This window comes from Aspergillus vadensis, assembly GCF_003184925.1.
Source record: "Aspergillus vadensis CBS 113365 unplaced genomic scaffold BO88scaffold_25, whole genome shotgun sequence".
Lineage (NCBI taxonomy): Eukaryota > Fungi > Ascomycota > Eurotiomycetes > Eurotiales > Aspergillaceae > Aspergillus > Aspergillus vadensis.
In genome coordinates this window covers 612571-632686 of record NW_020292063.1, presented here as the reverse complement: position 1 = coordinate 632686, position 20116 = coordinate 612571, and the positions used below count along the sequence as shown (strand labels likewise).

The 20116-nt window shown below is 52.4% G+C and overlaps 8 protein-coding genes across 8 annotated transcripts; 3 read left to right on the top strand and 5 right to left on the bottom strand.

Moving 5' to 3' along the window:
* Positions 1–43: 43 nt before the first annotated feature.
* Positions 44–726, bottom strand: BO88DRAFT_142882 (uncharacterized protein). Its single transcript, XM_025701463.1, has one exon. The coding sequence runs from the start codon at positions 602–604 to the stop codon at positions 230–232; it is 375 nt and encodes a 124-aa protein (XP_025559340.1). The 5' UTR covers positions 605–726; the 3' UTR covers positions 44–229.
* A 214-nt stretch (positions 727–940) lies between these two features.
* On the top strand, positions 941–4715 carry BO88DRAFT_407738 (ribosome biosynthesis protein KRE33). Its single transcript, XM_025707518.1, has 2 exons — positions 941–4189; positions 4278–4715. The coding sequence occupies exons 1-2, from the start codon at positions 1191–1193 to the stop codon at positions 4483–4485; spliced, it is 3207 nt and encodes a 1068-aa protein (XP_025559339.1). The 5' UTR covers positions 941–1190; the 3' UTR covers positions 4486–4715.
* Positions 4716–4762: 47 nt separating this feature from the next.
* Positions 4763–6569, bottom strand: BO88DRAFT_372654 (putative disulfide isomerase). Its single transcript, XM_025704246.1, has 3 exons — positions 6280–6569; positions 6209–6216; positions 4763–6144 (listed from the first exon to the last, which is right to left on the bottom strand). The coding sequence occupies exons 1-3, from the start codon at positions 6430–6432 to the stop codon at positions 4908–4910; spliced, it is 1398 nt and encodes a 465-aa protein (XP_025559338.1). The 5' UTR covers positions 6433–6569; the 3' UTR covers positions 4763–4907.
* A 179-nt stretch (positions 6570–6748) lies between these two features.
* Positions 6749–8648, top strand: BO88DRAFT_372653 (F-box protein). Its single transcript, XM_025704245.1, has one exon. The coding sequence runs from the start codon at positions 6990–6992 to the stop codon at positions 8553–8555; it is 1566 nt and encodes a 521-aa protein (XP_025559337.1). The 5' UTR covers positions 6749–6989; the 3' UTR covers positions 8556–8648.
* Positions 8649–8759: 111 nt separating this feature from the next.
* On the bottom strand, positions 8760–10746 carry BO88DRAFT_428801 (DnaJ domain protein; the record flags this gene model as incomplete). The annotated part of the gene is given in 3 exon segments (XM_025709103.1): positions 8760–9310; positions 9330–10455; positions 10582–10746. 3 exon segments carry the CDS (start codon positions 10744–10746, stop codon positions 8760–8762), a joined length of 1842 nt encoding a protein of 613 aa, XP_025559336.1.
* A 442-nt stretch (positions 10747–11188) lies between these two features.
* On the bottom strand, positions 11189–12591 carry BO88DRAFT_407736 (F1F0 ATP synthase subunit gamma). The gene is made up of 5 exons (XM_025707517.1): positions 11681–12591; positions 11509–11621; positions 11429–11449; positions 11342–11376; positions 11189–11290 (listed from the first exon to the last, which is right to left on the bottom strand). Exons 1-5 carry the CDS (start codon positions 12159–12161, stop codon positions 11197–11199), a joined length of 744 nt encoding a protein of 247 aa, XP_025559335.1. The 5' UTR covers positions 12162–12591; the 3' UTR covers positions 11189–11196.
* A 1163-nt stretch (positions 12592–13754) lies between these two features.
* Positions 13755–16598, top strand: BO88DRAFT_418645 (DNA topoisomerase 1; the record flags this gene model as incomplete). The annotated part of the gene is made up of 5 exons (XM_025708356.1): positions 13755–13949; positions 14027–15601; positions 15652–15891; positions 15959–16408; positions 16464–16598. The coding sequence occupies 5 exons, from the start codon at positions 13755–13757 to the stop codon at positions 16596–16598; spliced, it is 2595 nt and encodes an 864-aa protein (XP_025559334.1).
* Positions 16599–17977: 1379 nt separating this feature from the next.
* Positions 17978–19610, bottom strand: BO88DRAFT_142734 (NAD-dependent epimerase/dehydratase family protein). Its single transcript, XM_025701462.1, has 3 exons — positions 19432–19610; positions 19191–19352; positions 17978–19115 (listed from the first exon to the last, which is right to left on the bottom strand). The coding sequence occupies exons 1-3, from the start codon at positions 19481–19483 to the stop codon at positions 18205–18207; spliced, it is 1125 nt and encodes a 374-aa protein (XP_025559333.1). The 5' UTR covers positions 19484–19610; the 3' UTR covers positions 17978–18204.
* Between the last annotated feature and the right edge of the window lie 506 nt (positions 19611–20116).

Sequence of the window (20116 nt, the reverse complement as noted above, 5' to 3'; positions counted from 1 at the left end):
ACACGTACTCCTTGTAGATGCGCAAGATACTGCACTCAACATACACACACAGTCAGAGTGATACGGTCAGTCAATAACCCTGAAAGGAACCGTAAAAAAAGACATGGCAGGTTGCAGCGCTTAGCGTCAGGGTCCAGCCATTCCATGATCCATCTTTGGTTCCAGCTTGGGATGATCCTCTCCCCGATCGGGCAATCTCCCCTCCCGTGTGCCCCTCTGAATGGCATCATCAATCCTGAAAACTCTGGATCTTCCATGAAGTCCAAGAGTCAAAGTTGAGCCAACTCATCCAGTCAACATTAGCACTTGGCAGGGACTGCGCGAATATCCTGGCGGGCGGGTAAAGCGTGGAGACTCCGTGGGGACTCGAGCTGAGACGGATTGAGACTGATCTTCCTGCTTGCTTGTCTGCCTTCTTCCGGTGGGAAATTTCACCCTTCCACCATGAGACCCTAGAAGAACAAAGTCCTACACAGCTTATAAATTTACTAACCATACAAACAACATTGGCTCCTTGAAAACTACATAATAATACGAGGATGGGTTTTACAAAGAAGCCGATCGCTAATTGATTGTAAAACAAAAAGAACCAATCGCCACGCATGCAAACAAAATCTAATCACTTCCCAACTATCTAGATAGCCAATTTAGATGTCTATAGTCTCAGGAATGCGAATAGCGACTCTGTTGATATATCGACGCTCCTAATAGGAATAAGATCGCGTGCTATACATGAACGTTATGATCAACTGGTCAATAATGGTAACCTCCCTGTCCCTGTCAGATGACCATCACGTGATGCGACTCGAGTCAGGAACCACAAGCTTTCTGTCTCAGGCAGCAAACTAGGCGGTATCCCAAACAGAAAGCGGTCCCAAGCGGCAATTCTGATTTTCGGCGATAACTTTTTTTTGTCGGCGAGAAGAATCGCAGAGTACATCGGCAGTGTGAGTTTCAGTTTCTCTACCTGGCCGTCCGTTTCTTCTGTTGTTTGAGGGCCTGGTCTCTGTCTTCTTGTTTCGCAATTCAAGTGGTGTTCCTGTGTAACCACAACAAACCCACGATCTGTGGTCCCCGCCGCCGTCTACGAATTTTCGTTCGCGGGCCATCGACACCTTTCTGCGAGCGCTCTCTTAAATACCCAAGTCAACCCCCTCCCCTCTCCAGGGTCACAGGAATCAGCATACAACATGCCCCGCAAAGCGATTGATTCCCGTATTCCGGCCCTCATCCGAAATGGCGTGCAGGAGAAGAAGCGGAGCTTCTTCGTCGTCGTTGGCGACCGCGCAAAGGATGTCATCGTCCACCTCCACTATATCATGTCGAGCGTCGACGTCAAGCAGAACAAGTCCGTGTTGTGGGCCTACAAGAAGGATTTGCTAGGATTCACGAGTCACCGGAAGAAGCGTGAGGCCAAGATCAAGAAGGAGGTCAAGCGCGGCATCAGAGAACCCAACCAGGAGGATCCGTTCGAGCTGTTCATCACCCTCAACCAAATTCGCTATGTCTACTACAAGGAGACCGAGAAGATTCTTGGTAACACCTACGGAATGTGCGTACTTCAGGACTTCGAGGCCATGACCCCGAACCTGCTTGCCCGGACTGTTGAGACAGTCGAAGGTGGTGGTATCGTCCTGCTGCTGCTGAAGGGCATGAACAGCTTGAAGCAGCTGTACACATTGTCCATGGATATTCATTCGAGATACCGCACCGAGGCCCACGACGATGTCACCGCCAGATTCAACGAGCGCTTCATCCTGTCTCTTGGTAGCTGCGATTCCTGCCTGGTCGTGGATGACGAGTTGAACGTCCTGCCCATCTCCGGCGGAAAGAGCGTGAAGCCGCTGCCTCCGCCGGAGTCGATCGACGATACCAACACTGGCACAAAGAAGGAGCTGAAGGAGATTAAGGAGAGTCTGGCAGAGTCCCAGCCTATTGGCTCGCTGGTCAACTTGGCTCGCACCGTCGACCAAGCGAAGGCGCTCTTGACGTTCGCCGATGCGATCGCTGAGAAGACGCTTCGCAGCACTGTCGCTTTGACCGCTGCCAGAGGTCGCGGTAAATCCGCAGCTCTTGGTGTGGCCATTGCGGCCGCTGTGGCGCACGGTTACAGCAACATCTTCATCACCTCTCCCAGCCCCGAGAACTTGAAGACCCTCTTCGAGTTCGTGTTCAAGGGCTTTGACGCTCTCGGCTACCTCGACCATGTTGACTACACCATCCTTCAATCGACCAACCCGGATTTCAACAAGGCCATCGTCCGTGTCAACATCCATCGCCAGCACCGTCAGACCATCCAGTACATCCAGCCCCAGGATGCCCACGTCTTGGGTCAGGCTGAGCTGCTGGTGATTGATGAAGCCGCCGCCATCCCTCTCCCTCTGGTCCGCAAGCTGATGGGGCCGTACTTGGTCTTCATGGCCTCTACCATCAACGGTTACGAAGGAACGGGTCGCTCTCTCTCCCTGAAGCTGATCCAGCAGCTCCGCGAGCAGTCCCGGGGAGGCGTCAAGGTCAGTGGTGAAGATGATATTGACGTCGCCGATCGTGCCACAGGCAAGGCCGCCAAGAACATTGACAAGAGCCTGGCTGGACGTTCTTTGAGAGAAATCACCCTCTCGGAACCCATCAGATACGCACCGGGTGATTCGGTGGAGAAGTGGTTGAACAAGGTCCTCTGCCTGGACGCGACCCTGCCCAAGTCTCGCATGAACACTCAGGGCACCCCCCACCCCTCGCAGTGTCAATTGCTGCAAGTCAACCGTGATACCCTGTTCTCCTTCCACCCTGTTTCCGAAAAGTTCCTTCAGCAGATGATGGCTCTCTACGTTGCCAGCCACTACAAGAACACCCCTAATGATCTTCAGCTCATGAGTGATGCGCCCGCGCACCAGCTGTTTGTTCTCGTGCCCCCGATTGACGAAGAAGCCACCAAGCTCCCCGAACCCCTCTGTGTCATTCAGGTTGCGCTGGAAGGTCGCATCAGCCGACAGAGTGTCCTCAACAGCCTGAGCCGCGGCCAGCGGGCGGGCGGTGATCTGATCCCTTGGCTGGTCAGCCAGCAATACCAAGATGAGGACTTCGCCGGTCTTTCGGGTGCCCGAATTGTCCGTATCGCCACGAACCCAGAGTATCTGAGCATGGGATACGGTTCTCGTGCTCTTGAGCTGCTCATTGACTTCTACGAGGGCAAGTTCACCAGCCTTTCGGAGGATATCCCCGAGGTGCAGGATGAGATGGTCCGGGTGACGGACGAGGAGCTGACCAACTCCAACCTCCTGGATGACAACGTCAAGGTCCGCGATATCCACACCATGCCCCCATTGTTCGGCAAACTGTCCGAGCGTCGCCCCGACGCTCTCGACTACGTTGGTGTCAGCTTCGGTCTCACCCCCTCTCTGCACAAGTTCTGGAAGCGCTCGTCCTTCTCTCCCGTCTACCTCCGCCAGACCCCCAACGACCTGACCGGCGAGCACTCCTGCGTGATGCTGCGCACCCTGACCACCGGCTCCAACGATGCCGCCTGGCTGGGCGCCTTCTCGCGTGACTTCCACAAGCGTTTCTCGTCTTTGCTGTCGTACCAGTTCCGCGAGTTCCCCTCCGTGCTGTCTCTCAGCATCTGCGAGTCCGCCAACTCCGGCGCCAAACTCGACCCTTCTATCTCCCAGAACCCTCTGACCAAGGCTGAGCTCGATGCCGCCTTTTCGCCCTTCGACCTCAAGCGTCTCGACAGCTACGCCAACAACCTCCTCGACTACCACGTCATCCTCGACATGGTCCCCACCATCGCCGAGTACTACTTCTCCGGCCGCCTCAGCGGCAAGGTCAGCCTGTCCGGCGTGCAGCAATCCATCCTGCTCGCCATTGGTCTGCAGCGCAAGAACCTCGACACGATCGAGAAGGAGCTCACCCTCCCCTCGTCTCAGCTCCTTGCCATGTTCCTCAAGATCATTCGCAAGGTCTCCACTTACTTCCGCAACCTGATCGAGGGCGCTGTCGCCGAGACCATGCCCGCAGAGAAGGCTCCCTCCGCTCGGATCACCACCGAGGCGCACGACGAGCTTCCCGACGAGCGCTTCAAGCCCCTAGAGACCAGCCTGGACGACGAACTCCGTGAAGGTGGCCAAGAAGTCAACGAGGAGCTTCGCGAGAAGCAGCGCGCCCTGATCGACGCTCTCCCTCTTGACAAGTTAGTCCCCCTTTCTCCTTGCCCCCACTTGCCTAATATCTAGTCAATCATAATCATTGAATGACAATAACTGATTTACAGTCTCCAGATACGAGATCAACCACGGTAGTGCGGCATGGGAAGAAGCCGAGAAGCAGATCCGCGCCGGCGGTGCTTCCACCGTCAGCGTCAAGACCAGCAAGCAGACCAAGCGCAAGAAGGGCGAGTCGGCTCGTGAAATCTACGACCAGGAGATCGATTCGAAGAGACAGAAGATCATTAAGAAGGGAACGGAGGGAAAGAAGAAGAAGCATTAGTTATTTGCTTTCTTCGTTTACACTTGCCTTCTTTCTTCGCTTTCTTTGTTTACTATACTTGGGCTGTCTCAAGTGGATGTGTCCTTTTCATGCATTGATTAGATCATGGTGTTATGTGTGTGATTTCTTTTTGAAACTTCGATTGATGTATAGTTGTATTGTATATATGTGGCTGGGTTTGAAAAAGTCTTAATTGAATTCTTTAGAGAGCAAGTTCTACTCAAATGTTCACTCTAGATATGAGATTACATTGTCTAGTATAAAACTTGGGGTAGCTGACAGTAGACAATATGTATGCTATTGATGCGTAATATGAGAAACCAGCTAATAGTAACTAGCAGGCTTCGTCCGAATTACATATGTGACCTAATAAACACCTGTGCTAATAAACAAATTCATGCACTCCATACGGCTCATGTGTTTTACAATTCGTCGTGGTCGACCGCCGGCTTCTCCTCGACGGGCTCTTCGACTACTTCCTCGACCTTCTCTTCAACCTTCTCCTCAACCACCTCCTCAACGACAACGCCCTCAGGCAACTTCTGCTTCTCGCCCTCACCCAACCTAATCGCATCAATCCAAGCCTCGACACGCTCCTGGCCGTACTCTGCGCCCTCAACCGAGTCATACCTGCGCCACCAGCCACGACGTCCATTCAAAGCAACGATCTCCACAGAGTTATCCTCCGGCAGACCGAGCCCAGCGCGGAGGGTCTTAGCTCCGCTATTGATAGCCGGGACACTGTAGAACGGGAAGAGCTTGCTCTTACGAACAGCATGCTTGTGTGAGATCTCAGCCAGACTGAGGAGAGCGTCCTTGGCCGGAGCGGGGAGGTCTGCGTCGGGCTCACTCGGTTCAGGGAGGAGAGCCAGCACGCAGGTACCGGATTTCGGCATCAGACAGGCAGCCTCGAGGGCTTCAGCGGTGGGGAGGGTATCAATGGGAGGGGCCGGGATGGGCACACTGGCGGGTTTGGTGTCGTCGTCCTGGGCGACCTTGGGCTCTGGAGCAGATTCGGTGGATTTCCTCTTGTTGTTATCGCGGGGTGCGGTCGAGCTCTTAGGAGCAGGATCCGGGTTAGGAGCGGCGGCTTGGCTGAGGAACTCGACCATGGGTTTCTTCTTCAGTTCGCCGTCGTAGACGATGGGGTCTTGGCCGTTTCCTGGGAGGAGGACGAAGGTCGGGAACTCGGTGATGCCGAATTTCTCGACGGCTTCGGTTTCCTTGTTGCGGACTTGGGCGACTTGGATGGAGCCGAGGAAGTCGATGGCCAGGGCGCGGAGGAGAGGGCTGGTGGTGCCTTTCTCCGTGAAGAGGATGGCCTTGGGCGACTCTTCATCCTGCGCGAGCCAGGTGTTCAGGTCTTTATCTGTTGCGCGCTTCACGTGGTTGGGGATTCGGTCGACGACTGCTTCAACGATCGCTTTGGCGCTCCGCGCACCCTTGTAGTCCTCCACGCGGGGCTTGCCGGGTTTCTTGCCGGGGGTGACGATCTTAAGGGTAGGGAAGCCCTGGACGCCCATGCGGCCGCAGAAGGGTTTGTTGTCGTCATCGTCGCAATTGACGGCCGCGACTTTGGCCAGGCCGTCGAGGTTGGTTGCGGCTTTTTCGTAGGCGGGTTTTAGGTTCTGGCAGTGGCCGCACCAGGGGGCGTAGAATCTGGAGGAAAGCGGGGAGGTTTAGGATTGTAGGAGGTAGATGGGTAGGGTGGTAGATGGCTTACTCTACGATCTAAGAGAGCTTTGTTAGACTTGTTTGTAGGCAATTTATGATACTCTGCGCCGCTGGACTCACCGAAGTATGATTGGAGTTTGCAATCAGCTGGTCGTAATTCTTCTGGTTGACCTGCAAGACGGGGGATTTCTTCGTATACAACCCATCAGCGTTGACAGGCAACGCCGCCAGAAGCGACGTGACGAAAAGCAATGCAGAGCTGGGCTGCAGCATGATTGCGGGGGAGGAAGAAGCGAGAGGGGATTCAGGAGTAGCAGCTAAAGCATCATCCAGCAGGGATGAGTTTGAGGAGAAGAAGAAGGAGAGAAGAAAGGACAGAAGAAGTAGATAGAAGCAAGGTGTCCTGAAGCTCTTGGCATGTGACGCGAAATGTCTTAAGAAAGTAATATTGAATTGTATGGATTTGGAATGGCGGCGGATCCGTCCGTTCAATGTTCCCCGCCGTCAAACCAGTCGGTCAATCCATTGTTCAACCCCCCATGAATTGCATCCATTACTCAGTCACATATTCTGACATTTCCATGACCATCAGCAATCATGTTCTGTCTTCCGGGCAAAAGACTCGATGAGCATAAAGCTCCGTAGCTCCGGGCCCATAAGATCCTTTGTTTATGCGGAGCCCATACTATTATCTACTTAAGAGTTAGACAGTCTTGGACTAGACTAATAATTAGTTACCATCTGCTATTAATCGAGGGTCTCTTTTCATTAGTGCTCGGAATCCCCCAGGCACTTTCCCCGCCTTACCAATTCTCAAGAATCAAACGACCATGTCCAATGCCTCCCCATCTGAAGGCAAGGGCATGGCCCTCCTGCCCCGGGAGATCTTCTGGCTTATACTGAAGCGTCTCGACCCGGGCGATGTCCTCCGTTGCCGACGAGTCTGCAAGTCCTGGAACGAAGCCTTTCGCATTGGCGCCAACCTGCTTCCAATGCTAAAGAAACGATACCCCTTAGCCAGAGAAGTGCGACAGCTAGCCTCTGAAAGCGCAGAAACACTCGAATCACCAGAATACGACACTCACATATCCAAGATCTTCGACAAGGTCACAGCGAAATACGACTATCTAAGTCGACTAACGTACCGAACAATGCACAAGTTCAAGCTCAGCAATGACTTCGGCATCACAGGCCAGAAGAACTGGTTCTCCGTCCCGCCATGGGAACACCACGCCAGCCATCTCATGCAGCGCGTCGACCGATCATTCGGCGAGACCTTCTGGACCTACGACGACGGGCTCCTAGTATTCCCAAGTGCAGAGCATTCATGTCTCGTCCTAATGGACATGGAAACCGACAGAAAATTCATGGTCCCATTCATCATCGTCGGACGAATAATCCGCCGAGTCCGTCTGCAGAAACGAGTCCTCATCATCGAATGGGCAGAATACATACCCTATCACTGGCTCAACGACAGCGACGGTGTCCACCGGCACTTCGCGACCTCCTTCGACGTGAACCGCAAGGAAGATGGCTGGAGCGTCAACTTCCGAAACGAATGGAAGATCATGTTCCTGGGCCACCCTCTCAGCGAGCGAGATCGGTTCTACTCCACCCATACCAGCACCCATTATGCCATCTACATCTGGCAACCCAACCGCAGCCTCTACACCGCTGACGAAGACGCACCCATCGAGTCCCTCTCCGTCTGGGACATTTCCAAACCCTCGGATTACCGACCTTCCCTAGACCCCACAGGTCGCTTGCGATTCGAGTCCGGAGGAGGAGAAGGAGGAGGAGGAGGAGAAGAAGACCTCGGACCAACCATCATCACTCGCCTCGGGTTCCGAGAACTAGACTTCTACGGTATCCGGCAGCGAGGTCTCCCAATGATACAATCCCTCAGCATCACCGACGACGATCAGTCTATAGAGATCCTCGAGGGTACGTGCGCGGGCCGTTCACCGCAGGTCATTATCCCCGATGCATGGGAGTCCGAGGTGTGGGTGACGACTATCCCCATCGTTGGCGAGGGCCCGCGCCGGCGACAACGCGCTGACTTTGCGTTGCCCCCGTATCGAGGGAATTGTAGCTTGCAGACTAAACCTATTACTTTTGCGATCTGCGATGAGCCGTGGCATTCTATTGTTTGTGAGTCGTATGATGAGCAGTCCCAGGTGGGTTATTGTCTTTACTTTGAGGAACAGGAATGGCCGGTTGAAAAGGCTCTGTTTCTCGCTGTTGCCTCACCTGAGTACGCACCCGAACCGGCGATTGTCCTGCCTGGGAGTATGGCAACGGAGTTCATTGGGATGGGGAAGGTTTGTGGGACAGAGGACTATATAATAGGGCAGAACCGCGATCGTGAGCTTATTATCTTTAGGTTTGATAGATGAGGGGATTGTTCAATTGTTACTGAGGAATACTGCATTGCATACTTAAGCTCACTAGATTAGGTTTTCATGAATAGTGAACGAACTGAAACAAAGCGTCAAAAATACCAAAGTCTCAGCTAATATCAAATGAAACGTAGACCGGACCATGATCTCCACCTCCTTTGAGAGAAAATGAGAAGAAAAGAAAAGAAAAACAACCGGCTCTTACCAGCCCAGCGCACTAACATCCCATCCCCTCAGCAAATCCCCCACCCCCTCCCCTTTACACGCAGCAGCAACAGCAGAGGTCAACCTGCACCCCCCGCACTTCTCAATTCCGCATCCCGGGCAAGTGAGCATAAAAAGCGGCTGCCGAAGCTGGCACCCGTCACACTTGTCCCGGCCAAAACTCTTCTCCCAGCTGCCCAGATGGAGACAAGCCAGGACATCTTGCTTCTCCTTGCTGAGCGGCTTCGCCCCCGGGAACGTGAGGCGGACACCTTCCAACCAACCGCAGTACACGTCGAAGACCATGCCAGTTAGCTCAAAAAGAAAGTCCTGGCTGGTGTAGCTGTTGGCTGGGCCGTCGAGTTTAGAGCAGAAGTGGAAGAGGAGCGGGTCGCCATTGTCGATATTAGCGGTGGCGTTGGGTTTGATGGCGGGGGAGGAGAGGAAGGGCGTGACAGAGGGGAGGGAGGGAGGGCGTGACAGAAGGGAGAGAAGGAGGGTTGACGGCGGGAGAGAAGATGTTCGAGTCAGTGGGCTGGGGCAAATTGCTCATAGTGAGACAGACACCGCCAGCTTCATCCATGACAGATTCAGCGTCCGATTCTCTAGCACATTCGGCAGTCACGTACTCGGTACTCTCGGAGAAATTCGAGGCAGGCTGCTCGCTCGCAGTGTAAGAGAATCTAAAAAAGTAGATGTCTGCTCCATTGTTATTGCCGCCATCTTCATCCAGATCTTCATCATCGGAATGATAATATCCGTCATCTTCGTAGCGATCCGCATCATAAAAATTGTCGTGGTGCTGAGTTGGTGCTCCTGCTCCTGGGCCTTGGGGCTGCTCGTCGTCTTCGTCCTCATCCTCAGGATCATCCTTCTGGTTCCATCCACGGCGATTGTCGTCGTCTTCTTCATCGTCGTCGTCATCCCCCTCCTCATCCTCCTCCTCATCGTCTTCATCATCGCCTTCATCATCGCCTTCATCCTCGTCTCCACCGTAGTAGACGGCCTCTTCTTCGTTGTGGTAAAAGTTCTCGTGCCACTCTCTGGGGACATCGGAACCAGCCTCCTTAGATCTCCAGCAATGTTCATTACCGTAGCCACGAGCAAACTCTTTTTCATCAGGGTCAAGTTCATCTTCTCCCTCCCCATTCCGCAGCCTCTCTTCATCCTTTTCAACATTAGCCCTCATGGCCTTTCTTCTCTTCTCAATATCCGCAGCTTCCTGATTGCGAAGATACTCCAGGATGTCCTGAAAGTGCTGAGGTTTGTTAAACAAAACGCCACCGTCATCAACCCCTTCATCCTCCTCACCGTCATCGTCCCCGTTCTCACTTCCCATACCATCCGCAGCCGCAGCCCGTGCCGCCGCCGCCGCAGCAGCAGCGGCCTCTCTCTCCAACTGCTCGCCTACTCTGATCTCGATCTCCACACGAGCTTTCTCAACGAGAGACTCAGGAGCGAACGGGTCCATATGAACACTGTTGCCGTACTTGTATCTGTACAGTTCCATGGGGTCATTGAAATCTTCGTAGCGCTTCCAGCTCGTAGGTCTCCAAGATCCTTCTGGCCAGTCCTCGTACTCGTCGTCAGAGCCAAACGGGGTGGAGTGGAAGTAGTAGCCAGCTCGACGGAGGATATCGTCGTGCTCTTGCTTCCGGATGGGATCGCGGAGGGTCTCGATGGCTTCTTGGATCTGAGATAATGTGAGATTCAGCTTGCTTTATTGTTTAGAAGATTGTGTGGTGATGATGGTCATCGGAGAAGATGAGTGAGGGAGTCAATTGTGAGGTTCATATAATCTTTCCTTTCATACACTCACCTTCTGGAACTCGTCGTTGGAGACATCTGCATTGCCGGTGCCTTGCTTGTCCGGATGATGCTTCAGTGCGAGCTTCTTGTACGCGCTGTTGATGTCCCTTAGAGACGAGTTGTGAGAGATCCCCAGAATCGAGTAGTAATTAGTCACGCGTGTAGCGGAATACATCTTGATGGAATGGCTTGATTCCTAAATTTTGAAGTAGATGTGAAGATGTGCAGTATGGGAGATACAAGATGGCGTAGGCGTGAGGGGAAAGTGATGGGCGTTGCAAGTAGGTGCAGGAAGAGAAGGAAACAAACGCCGAGAGGGGATTGTTGACAAGTCTGGACACATCTGTCAAGGCAAGCAGTGAATGGAAGGGACTTTCCCCGAATACGTGAAGTTCAGCCCGTGAATGCAAACGTGAAGTGACGGGAAGTTCCCGTTTGATATTCCCGCCTATGTTGTGTAATGACAGCAGCATTCCCTCCACGCTACCAATTGGTCATGAGAACACAAGAAAACAATGACAAAGAAAAGATAGTGATAGATTTTACAGGCTGACAAGCATCTAGGTATTTATGAGTAAGTCTACACACATGGCGACTCCTCCCCACACAAGCTTCATGGAAGCTTTTACATGTCCGCACTGGCGGTGGCACCAGTGATAATCTCAACCAGTTCACCGGTAATGGCGGCTTGACGCTGACGGTTGTACAAGATCTGGAACCTGCATGGTATTAGACTTTATCGGCGAATTCAGGTGAGCTTTGAGACTTACTTGTTGATCATCTCACCAGCGTTCTTGGAGGCGTTCTGTAGAACATGGTTAGTCTGGGTTAATTTCGAACATCTGAATGATACTTGCCTCCATGGCGTTACGACGAGCCTGTAATCACATTAGCTTGTTATTCCGAATCAAAGGTTATTTTAAGCGGGAGAACTTACGGAGATTTCGCAAGCGTGACCCTCGGCCATAGCCCAGAAGAGGTTGTTGGCAAGGGCGTATTCACGGAGGTGGGCCAGAGTCTGGTCATCAGTCTCGAAAGTAGAGAGGTTGGCTAGAGCAAAAAGTTCAGTCCCGATACGCGCAAAACACATCACATCTGATATAACTCACGAGACTGGGTGATAGCCTCCTCAGAGTAAGCCTCAACGGTACCGGCCTCGTAGGACTGGGCGTTGATGAACTGGTTGTAGATGATCTTGACGCTGGCGTAGTCGGTGGGCAGCTGAGAGATCTGGTCGGCGATGGACTGAGCGTCGTTGAAGGTGGGGATGTCCTTGCAGACGTTGGCGAAGCTCAGGACGATGGCGTTGGGGTTGGTACGAGACAGCTGAGCCTTGGCCTTCTCACCGAGGACGACGATGTCGGCATCGGGGTGCTGCTGGAGCATGCGACGAGTAGCCTTGCTGAGACCGGAGTGGATACCACCGCAAAGACCCTTGTCGGAGCTGGCGACGACGAGCAGAGTCTTCTTGTCCTCGAGAGGCTTGGTCTCGGCGTTCTCGAAAACGGTGTTGGAGGTCTGACCGTAAGTGCGAGAGTCCTCCATGGCCTTCTGGGCGCGAGTAAGACGGGTGGAGGCGATGACCTTCATGGTGTTGGTGATCTTCTCGATGTTCTTGATGGACTTGAGACGGCCCTCGATTTCACGCAGAGTCGCGAAGTTGGCGGCATTGGGGGGAGCAGTGCTTCGAAAAAATCAGCCATTGAACCACTCGGTTGGTCTGCTTGTAGCTCCATCTCCTCGTTTTCCTGAAGGTTAAAGGATTGGTGGTTTGGGGGGTGGGAGCCAGCTGGGACAGCCTAGCTGGGGTGTGGGAGGGAAACGAAAAGGCGACGGACGGGCGGGTGTTGTGGACATTCCGGAAGAGAAGAAGAACTTACCGGGAGACCGCAATGCTACCAGCCCTCACAGCCGGACGAACAGCACGGGAGAACATATTGCAAAGAAGCCGTACGGTCGAAAAGACCAACGATAAACAATCGCAGAGGGGATAGTGTGGGGAGAGGGGGAGGAGGGAGAGGGTAGAGGAATCCTCGTAGGCTGGCGGTTGAGAAGTCGGTGGTTGAAGTTGGACTCCTGTTTCTGTTCTTCCGACAGCCGGCAGCACGGGACCCAATCGCGCTAGTCCCAAACAGGTAGTCTGGTGGTGAAATGGCTGGTGGTCCGGGTGTCCGGGTGTCCACAGCGACCATCCGTGCAACCCGGCCGAGCGTGCACGGCACTAATCCTAAACGGGCAGCTCTCGAGTTGCCGGACATATCAGGTGACCTGGCTGCGCGCAGGCTTACGTCGGCTGAGTCAGCAGCGCCACTCAGGCATGCAGGCACCGAGGCGCCCGGAATCGAAATGGAGTCGTCATAATTTCCATACAAACTTCCAGACCCGGCAGCCTTGGCACCTCAGGCTGCCAGCCTCCTCGCACAGCGAGTGGCTGACGGTCCGGAGAAACGTGAAGATCGCCTCAGGCCCCAAAAGACGGCCTCGTTTTCCATTCCATTCCTTCTCTTCTTCCTCTCTTTCTTCTCTCTCTCTCTTCTCTCTTCCCTTCCCTTTCCTGTTCCCTCTCGTAATCTTTGGCTCTGCTGTCTCTTTTCTCTCTCCTTCCCCTCTCCCCCCTTCAGCTTCTTCTCCTCTCCGCTCCTCCCGCTCGAGTCTTCTTCCACCCTCCCCTCTCCGGTTCCTCGTTTTCCTTCCGTCTTTCCCTATTCGGTCTATGTCTGTCTCTCCCTTTTAGTAGACGCTTTCTCGTTGCCATCAGCCTTCCCATTGGCCAGGCTGCCGTTGCTTTCATCACTCCTTCAAGCGCCAGCTCCGATCCGCAGACTCGCCCTCTCTCGCGCGCGCCCCTGCGCTCTCCCACCCCGGTTTTGCCTGTCTACTCGCTCCTTGGGCCCACGCGCTTTTTCCATCAATCGCCTGGCAACCATGAGCTCTTCGGAAGACGATACCCCGCTTGTCAAGGCAAACGGTCGCCGTACCAGTGAGTGTTACTTTCCTCTCTTTGCTCTCACATGACCCTTTCCCGCCTCTCTTTCACGCCTCAGTTACCCATCACTTCCCTTTGTTTGGGTTCAAATTCGCGACTCAATCACCTCTTTTTGCGCATTGATCTCTTTGACCCCTCATGAATGCGATAAGTCTTACACTTCCTCTTGTTTTTAAGATTCCCACACGGACTCGAAAATGCGCGACGCGACGGAGACAAATGGCCATGTTGATCCAGGCGTATCCATCCGCTTTGGCCCCGTTCAGGCCGAAAATGATGTGGACATGGCCGATGCCGACGCTGCCGCCGTTCCCAAGCGGAAGTCGCGCTCAAGCGTCGGTCAGAGAAAGTCTTACGCCGAACCTGAGAGCAGTGAGGATGATCAACCTTTGGTACGCCGATTACCTCCACGCCAGTTCCTTCGTTCCCCCTACTCTCGCGACGCTATTGCTGTCGCTGTTCGTTCCAGCGGCTGACCAGTCGACAGAGCAAGCGACGCCGCACTTCCGTGAAGCACGAGGACCCCGAAACGGACGATGACGTACCTCTGGCGCTCAATGGAAGAAAACTTCCCAAGGCGTCGGAAACGGCTATAGGTGAAGAATCCGATTCCGATGTGCCTATCGAAAGAAAACTCGCCTCGCAGAAGAAGAAGATACAGCAGAAGGCAGAGAAGGATGCGAAAGCGACCCGCAAGCAAGCCCCCCCGAAGACTACGAAGGCCACAGCAACCAAGAGACAGGCCAATGGCGTGAAAAAGGAGCCCGAGGACGTGAAGCCTTCGACCGTCAAGAAGACGGCAAAGCCAACCAAGGCCAATGAGAAGGCTGCGTTGCCTTCGCATGTGAAGCGGGCTGCCTCTAGCGCCAAGTCGACCCCTGTCAAAAAGGAAGAAAGCGAGGAGGCTGAAGACGCCGAGGAAGAAGAGTACAGATGGTGGGAAGATCCGACCAAGGGTGATGGCACGATCAAGTGGACGACCCTTGAACACAACGGCGTGGTTTTCCCTCCTCCGTACGAGCCGCTTCCTAAGAACGTCAAGATGAAGTATGATGGCGTTCCCGTCACTCTTCATCCTGATGCTGAAGAGGTGGCTGGCTTCTTCGGCGGCATGCTCAATGCGACTCAGCATGTTGAGAATCCCACCTTCCAGAAGAACTTCTTTATGGATTTCCGAGATATCCTCAAGAAGACTGGTGGGGCAAAGGATCCCAAGGGCAACAAAGTGGACATCAAAGATTTTCACAAATGTGACTTCCAGCCAATCTTTGCCTACTACGACAATCAACGTCAAGAGAAAAAGGCTTTGCCACCGGCTGAGAAGAAGCGTTTGAAGGCTGAAAAGGACGCTCAAGAGGCCCCTTACATGTATTGTATGTGGGACGGACGGAAGCAGAAAGTAGGCAACTTTCGAGTGGAACCGCCGGCTCTCTTCCGTGGACGTGGTGAGCATCCCAAAACTGGCCGTGTGAAGTCTCGTGTGCAACCGGAACAGATCACCATCAATATCGGCAAGGATGCGCCTGTTCCGCCTCCTCCGGAGGGCCACAAGTGGAAAGAGGTCAAACACGATCAAGAAGGCACATGGCTTGCCATGTGGCAGGAAAACATCAATGGCAACTACAAGTATGTCATGCTTGCGGCCAATTCTGATGTGAAGGGTCAGAGTGATTACAAAAAGTTCGAGAAGGCTCGTGAATTGAAGCATCACATTGATCGAATCCGCAAGGATTACCAGAAGAACCTCAAGCACGAGCTGATGGTCGAACGGCAAAAGGCGACGGCAGTCTACCTTATTGACCAGTTTGCTCTTCGTGCTGGTAACGAGAAGGGTGAAGACGAAGCTGAGACTGTGGGTTGCTGCTCTCTCAAGTATGAGAACGTCACTCTCAAGCCTCCAAACAAGGTTGTCTTTGATTTCTTGGGTAAGGACAGTATCCGCTTCTATGATGAAGTCGAGGTCGACACGCAGGTTTTCAAGAACTTGAAGATCTTCAAGAAAGCACCCAAGAAGGAGGGTGACGAAATCTTCGATAGACTGACGGTATGTACGCCGACTGGCTCTTGGATTCCACCGCTAATGAACGCACGCAGACCTCCGCCCTCAACAAACACTTGTCGGCCTACATGCAAGGATTGACTGCAAAGGTGTTCCGTACCTACAACGCTTCCCACACTATGTCCACGCTGCTGAAGGACATGAAGGCGACTGGTAACATTGCAGAGAAGGTGAAGGCGTACAATGACGCCAACCGCAGGGTCGCCATTCTCTGTAACCATAAGCGGACTGTCGCTGCATCCCATGCCAATCAGATGGAGAAGATGAGTGAAAGGGTATGTTTACCTGTGGTGAACACTATAGGTGGGGCGCTTTGCTAATATTCATTCTCAATATATTTAGATCAAGGGACTACGGTACCAAAGATGGCGTCTGAAGCAACAGATGCTCGATCTCGAGCCTAGTCTGAAGAAGAAGAAAGGCGCCAAGTACTTCGAGATGGACGAGGACATGGACATGGAATGGGTGAAGGAGCACCAGGCCTACCTTGTGGAAGAGCAGCGCCAGAAAATTCAGAAGAAATTCGAAAAGGACAATGAGAAGCTCGCTGCAGAAGGCGAGAAGGAAATGAAGGCCACTGAGCTGGAGAGCCGTCTCCAGGCAGCAAAAGATATGGAGAAGAAGTTCAACAAGGAGAACAAAACCGGAAAGGTGGAAGCCGAAGGCAAGGCCCCGACGGTCGATAAGCTCGAGGCAGCGATCACCAAGCTCGAGCAACGCATTGAAACGATGGAGCTTCAAGCTCAGGATAAGGAAGAGAACAAGGAGGTCGCTCTAGGAACCTCGAAGATCGTAAGTTTCTGTTCCTTGCTATGGTTGATGGTTCTTGATCGCTAACACCACATAGAACTACATCGACCCTCGTCTTACTGTGGTTTTCAGCAAGAAGTTTGATGTTCCTATTGAGAAGTTCTTCTCCAAGTCCCTCCGGGAGAAGTTCGAGTGGGCCATCAAGTCGGTCGAAGAGGATTGGGAATTCTAAGATTCCCTCGACCGCGTCGCACCTTAACTTCGCGAATCCTCCTCGCTCGATCCATTGAGCCTGACTCCGGATACAGGGTGTTTCTTTGTTTTATTTTCCTCTACTATATTCTTTGCCTACACCGGTGGTAAAACGGATTGTCTTACGCATAATGCATTTTGGAGCCTTATCTTATTGTTCTTTCTCCTACTTTTCTCTCTTTTTCTTTGCTTGCCACATCTCTCTCCCAAAAGCCACCCTGCCTTCTTGTCGCTGTACACCCCGCTTCAATTTACTGTCTCGATTCATTACGATGAACATGCAAGAGGGCTTATCTTCAGCATCACCAGTTTGCTTGCCCACCTCTGGTCTTGGTTCTCGCTACGTCTTGGACATTCCTCCCCCTTCGTTTCAAGTTTTAGCCCTCCATTGACCCTACAGATGAAGACGAGAAGATTAAAGAAAAAGAAAAAGAGTTATACACCCGGGAAACTCGATACATCTATCAACATATTATCAATATATACAGATTTACACATGGCATTTGAACGTTACTCGTTGGTAACCTAAAACCACGAGTCTATAGTATAGATCGCTCGATAGCTTAGTACTTATCGATTATCTGTAACAACTAACCAGACCGCGTCATGTTAAGTGTAAGTCTTAGCTTGATTCTAAGCCTTGAGATTCACACTAGTACTCCTATCATCAATTCTGTTCGTGTACTGCAGTGGCAGTGTTTTGGGTACTAACATCCGGTGCTAGCCAGTATAATAGTTGGCGAAACAAACTGAGCTATATAGTAGCCCTGATTTAGGCTACCATGCTAACTAAAGTGACCTGTTGCAGATCATGTGATGCAAGAAGGATAAGGTACGGAGTAGATATATGATGACGCTATATTCCAGTTTCTGGACGCTAAAGTTTCAAGATAGAGGAGTAGTTCTGGGCGCTAGCGATCGGCATACCACACTTATAACTGACGTCAAGAGTTCTGTCATGCATCGTGGAAGTGGAGAGCGAAGGAAATATGAACGGTTCAGGGAATTTATCAAAGTGAAAGGGGGAGAGGGGAGTGGTTGGGCATGCATCCAAAGTACGTAGGTTGAGACAAGCTGGATTATGTAAAGAGGTAAAAGACGGCCATGAGGGATGGCGGCCTGAGGTTAACATTCAAGGACGAGGCTCAACCTATCCATAGTGTATGTAGTGCAACAAATAAAGGAAGAAAGATATAAGTAGTCTAAGATGTGCATGATGTTCATAATCAAAAGGGCACACCATCCAGCCCCAGCCAGTGACAGAAGAATGTAAATGCAAGAAGGATATAGAACATACCAGTTGCTCAAGAACGGAAACCCAGAGACCCAAACAGAATATTACAGATTACATGCAGAAACGGTCCGTGGTATACAACATGCGAACTTGAGATGAGTGGATGCGGATGCGACAGGTCTATGTGCTTTTTGCCCGAGGATAAGGTCGAGTTGGTGTGTTCTGAGAGGGCAATGCGTGGTCATGCACGGTGGGAGTGGAATAGCTCTCATATGCGTCATCAACCTCGCTGTTATGCTCGTGTAGAGGTCGGTCGAGAATATGAAAACAGGAATATCACGTGTGGGGTCGTCTATGGCCACCAGCCCATTCGCTTGTAACTTTCAACCATGTCTCGTACGGCATTGGCGTCGAAGCGCTCTCGGGATGGCTTCCATCCAGTGGTCGTCTCGAATAGCGTCCCATCCAGACACATGTCTTGGTCCTTCAGTACATCCTTTTCCAGGAATGGGCCAATGGGTCCAGGCCGTTCGATCTTCTTCTCTTCGAGCAAGTCAGCCCATCCCTGTAAGCATTCCTCGTTCATGTCATCCACAACATCATCAAGGTTCAGCTTCGCGAATTGGGAAGCTAAAGAGCCCAAGAAGTCACACTTAAGCTTGAAAACTTCAGACAGGGCCTTTGCGATATCTTCCTGGCGAGTATCGCCGTGGTCGACCACGTTGAATGCAAGGGGCGCTGAACCGTCCGTGGGAGCGTTTGCTCTCCACTCAGCCGCTTTCCACAAGGCGCTAGCTGCGTCCCTGACATATACGGTGTTGATCTTCAGATCCTTAGTGTAAAGAAGCTCCAGATCCTTCTCGAGCTCCAGGTGAACGCGAGCAAGGCATATTCCCATTGCGAAGTAGCCCGAGTCGTATTCTCCGTAGACGTGGGGCAGACGAAGCAAGCAATAGTTGAGACCGGGGATTTTTTGCAGCTCCTCGCTGGCCTTCATCTTCCACTTGGCCAGCTTGTGCCACGGCTGCAGTTTATCATCTTCCTTACGCGGACTCGAGCCGCCTTTGTAGACGTGAGCGGTTGAGCACTCAACGAAAGAGCGGATACCTCGGCGGGCGACTTCGCGACCCAAGGCGACTGTGAGGGCGTAGCTGCGGACTTCGTAGACGTCATCGGGTTGCGAATGCCTGGTTTCACCTCCACAGTTGATCACATAATCAAATTGTTCGCCATTGGCACGGTCAAAGATACGAGGGAAGTGCTCTGATTTCCAAGGCGCAGGTCAGCAACAATATGGTCCTGGTCGCCTATGACATAAAATGGTGTATGGGCACTCACGTTCACGGCTGGCATCAGCCTGGACGAATTTATCTTTTGAGCAAGCTTCCTGGAACTCAGGGGCCAACCAGGCCAGCTGAGGCAGGACTTTGTCAACTAGTCGGACTTCCGAGGCCAAATTATTTTCATGCAGGTAAAGAGCGAGATGGCGACCGATAAATCCTGGAAGATAGAAATGCATACGTTAGCTAGGATAATCTGGATATCGGGAGAAGAGAGAGAGGGGAAGAGGGGTGCATACCTAAACCACCAACGATCAGGACGGCCGGCTTTTTGCTCTGTTCGTCGGCCATTGTGGGAGGAGAATGATGAAGTAAAGAGATTGAAAGTAAGATAGGACCACTCTGTGGTACTTTCTCTTCAAGTAGCCTCGATGCGATCTGTGGACTGCTGGCTGTGTTGACACCCCGCACCCGAGCGCGAACAAAATCGAAGAATGCGGGGAGGAAAAGGGGGAGGGGAAGCAGAGAGAGGATCACCAAGTAAGGGACAAAAAAGGAGCTCGATGGCAGTTAATCAGATGTAGTATTTTACCGACGGCAAGAAGTCACCGAAAGGTTTGAGTTAAATTCCACTGGGGGTGTTTAAAGGGGAGGAAGAAAAGGAGGAAGCGGAAGGAAGAATGGGAAGAAAGTAAGAATAAGAGGAGAAGGAGGAGGAGGAGCAGGAGGAGCACAGGATGATCCTTTTCCGGGATTAAAACCATTTATCAGAATCACCTGCTCTCGCTCAGATCAACTTCAGTCCCAGGCCCAGTTTCAGTCCACTTCTACTCCTTCGGGAATCTCGTCATACACTCAACTCAAAGCTAGATAGATAAAGAAACGAGCTAATAATTCATAGTCATACCCTTAAGACTGTCATGGCTTGACCAGGGCTGCACTACACTGTCCACTATCGTCCCCGACTGAGACAGGTGCCCTCTT

Excerpts from the sequence above, each read along its gene's own strand:
- BO88DRAFT_142882 (XM_025701463.1), bottom strand. The coding sequence starts at position 604 with ATGCGTGGCGATTGGTTCTTTTTGTTTTACAATCAATTAGCGATCGGC.
- BO88DRAFT_407738 (XM_025707518.1), top strand. The coding sequence starts at position 1,191 with ATGCCCCGCAAAGCGATTGATTCCCGTATTCCGGCCCTCATCCGAAAT. Across the intron at positions 4,190-4,277 it reads GACGCTCTCCCTCTTGACAA|ATACGAGATCAACCACGGTA; the intron begins GTTAGTCCCCCT and ends TACAGTCTCCAG.
- BO88DRAFT_372654 (XM_025704246.1), bottom strand. The coding sequence starts at position 6,432 with ATGCTGCAGCCCAGCTCTGCATTGCTTTTCGTCACGTCGCTTCTGGCG.
- BO88DRAFT_372653 (XM_025704245.1), top strand. The coding sequence starts at position 6,990 with ATGTCCAATGCCTCCCCATCTGAAGGCAAGGGCATGGCCCTCCTGCCC.
- BO88DRAFT_407736 (XM_025707517.1), bottom strand. The coding sequence starts at position 12,161 with ATGAAGGTCATCGCCTCCACCCGTCTTACTCGCGCCCAGAAGGCCATG. Across the intron at positions 11,450-11,508 it reads GTCACGCTTGCGAAATCTCC|GCTCGTCGTAACGCCATGGA; the intron begins GTAAGTTCTCCC and ends ATGTGATTACAG. Across the intron at positions 11,377-11,428 it reads CTCGTCGTAACGCCATGGAG|AACGCCTCCAAGAACGCTGG; the intron begins GCAAGTATCATT and ends CATGTTCTACAG.
- BO88DRAFT_142734 (XM_025701462.1), bottom strand. The coding sequence starts at position 19,483 with ATGGCCGACGAACAGAGCAAAAAGCCGGCCGTCCTGATCGTTGGTGGT. Across the intron at positions 19,353-19,431 it reads CCTGATCGTTGGTGGTTTAG|GATTTATCGGTCGCCATCTC; the intron begins GTATGCACCCCT and ends TCTATCTTCCAG. Across the intron at positions 19,116-19,190 it reads GGCTGATGCCAGCCGTGAAC|AGCACTTCCCTCGTATCTTT; the intron begins GTGAGTGCCCAT and ends CTTGGAAATCAG.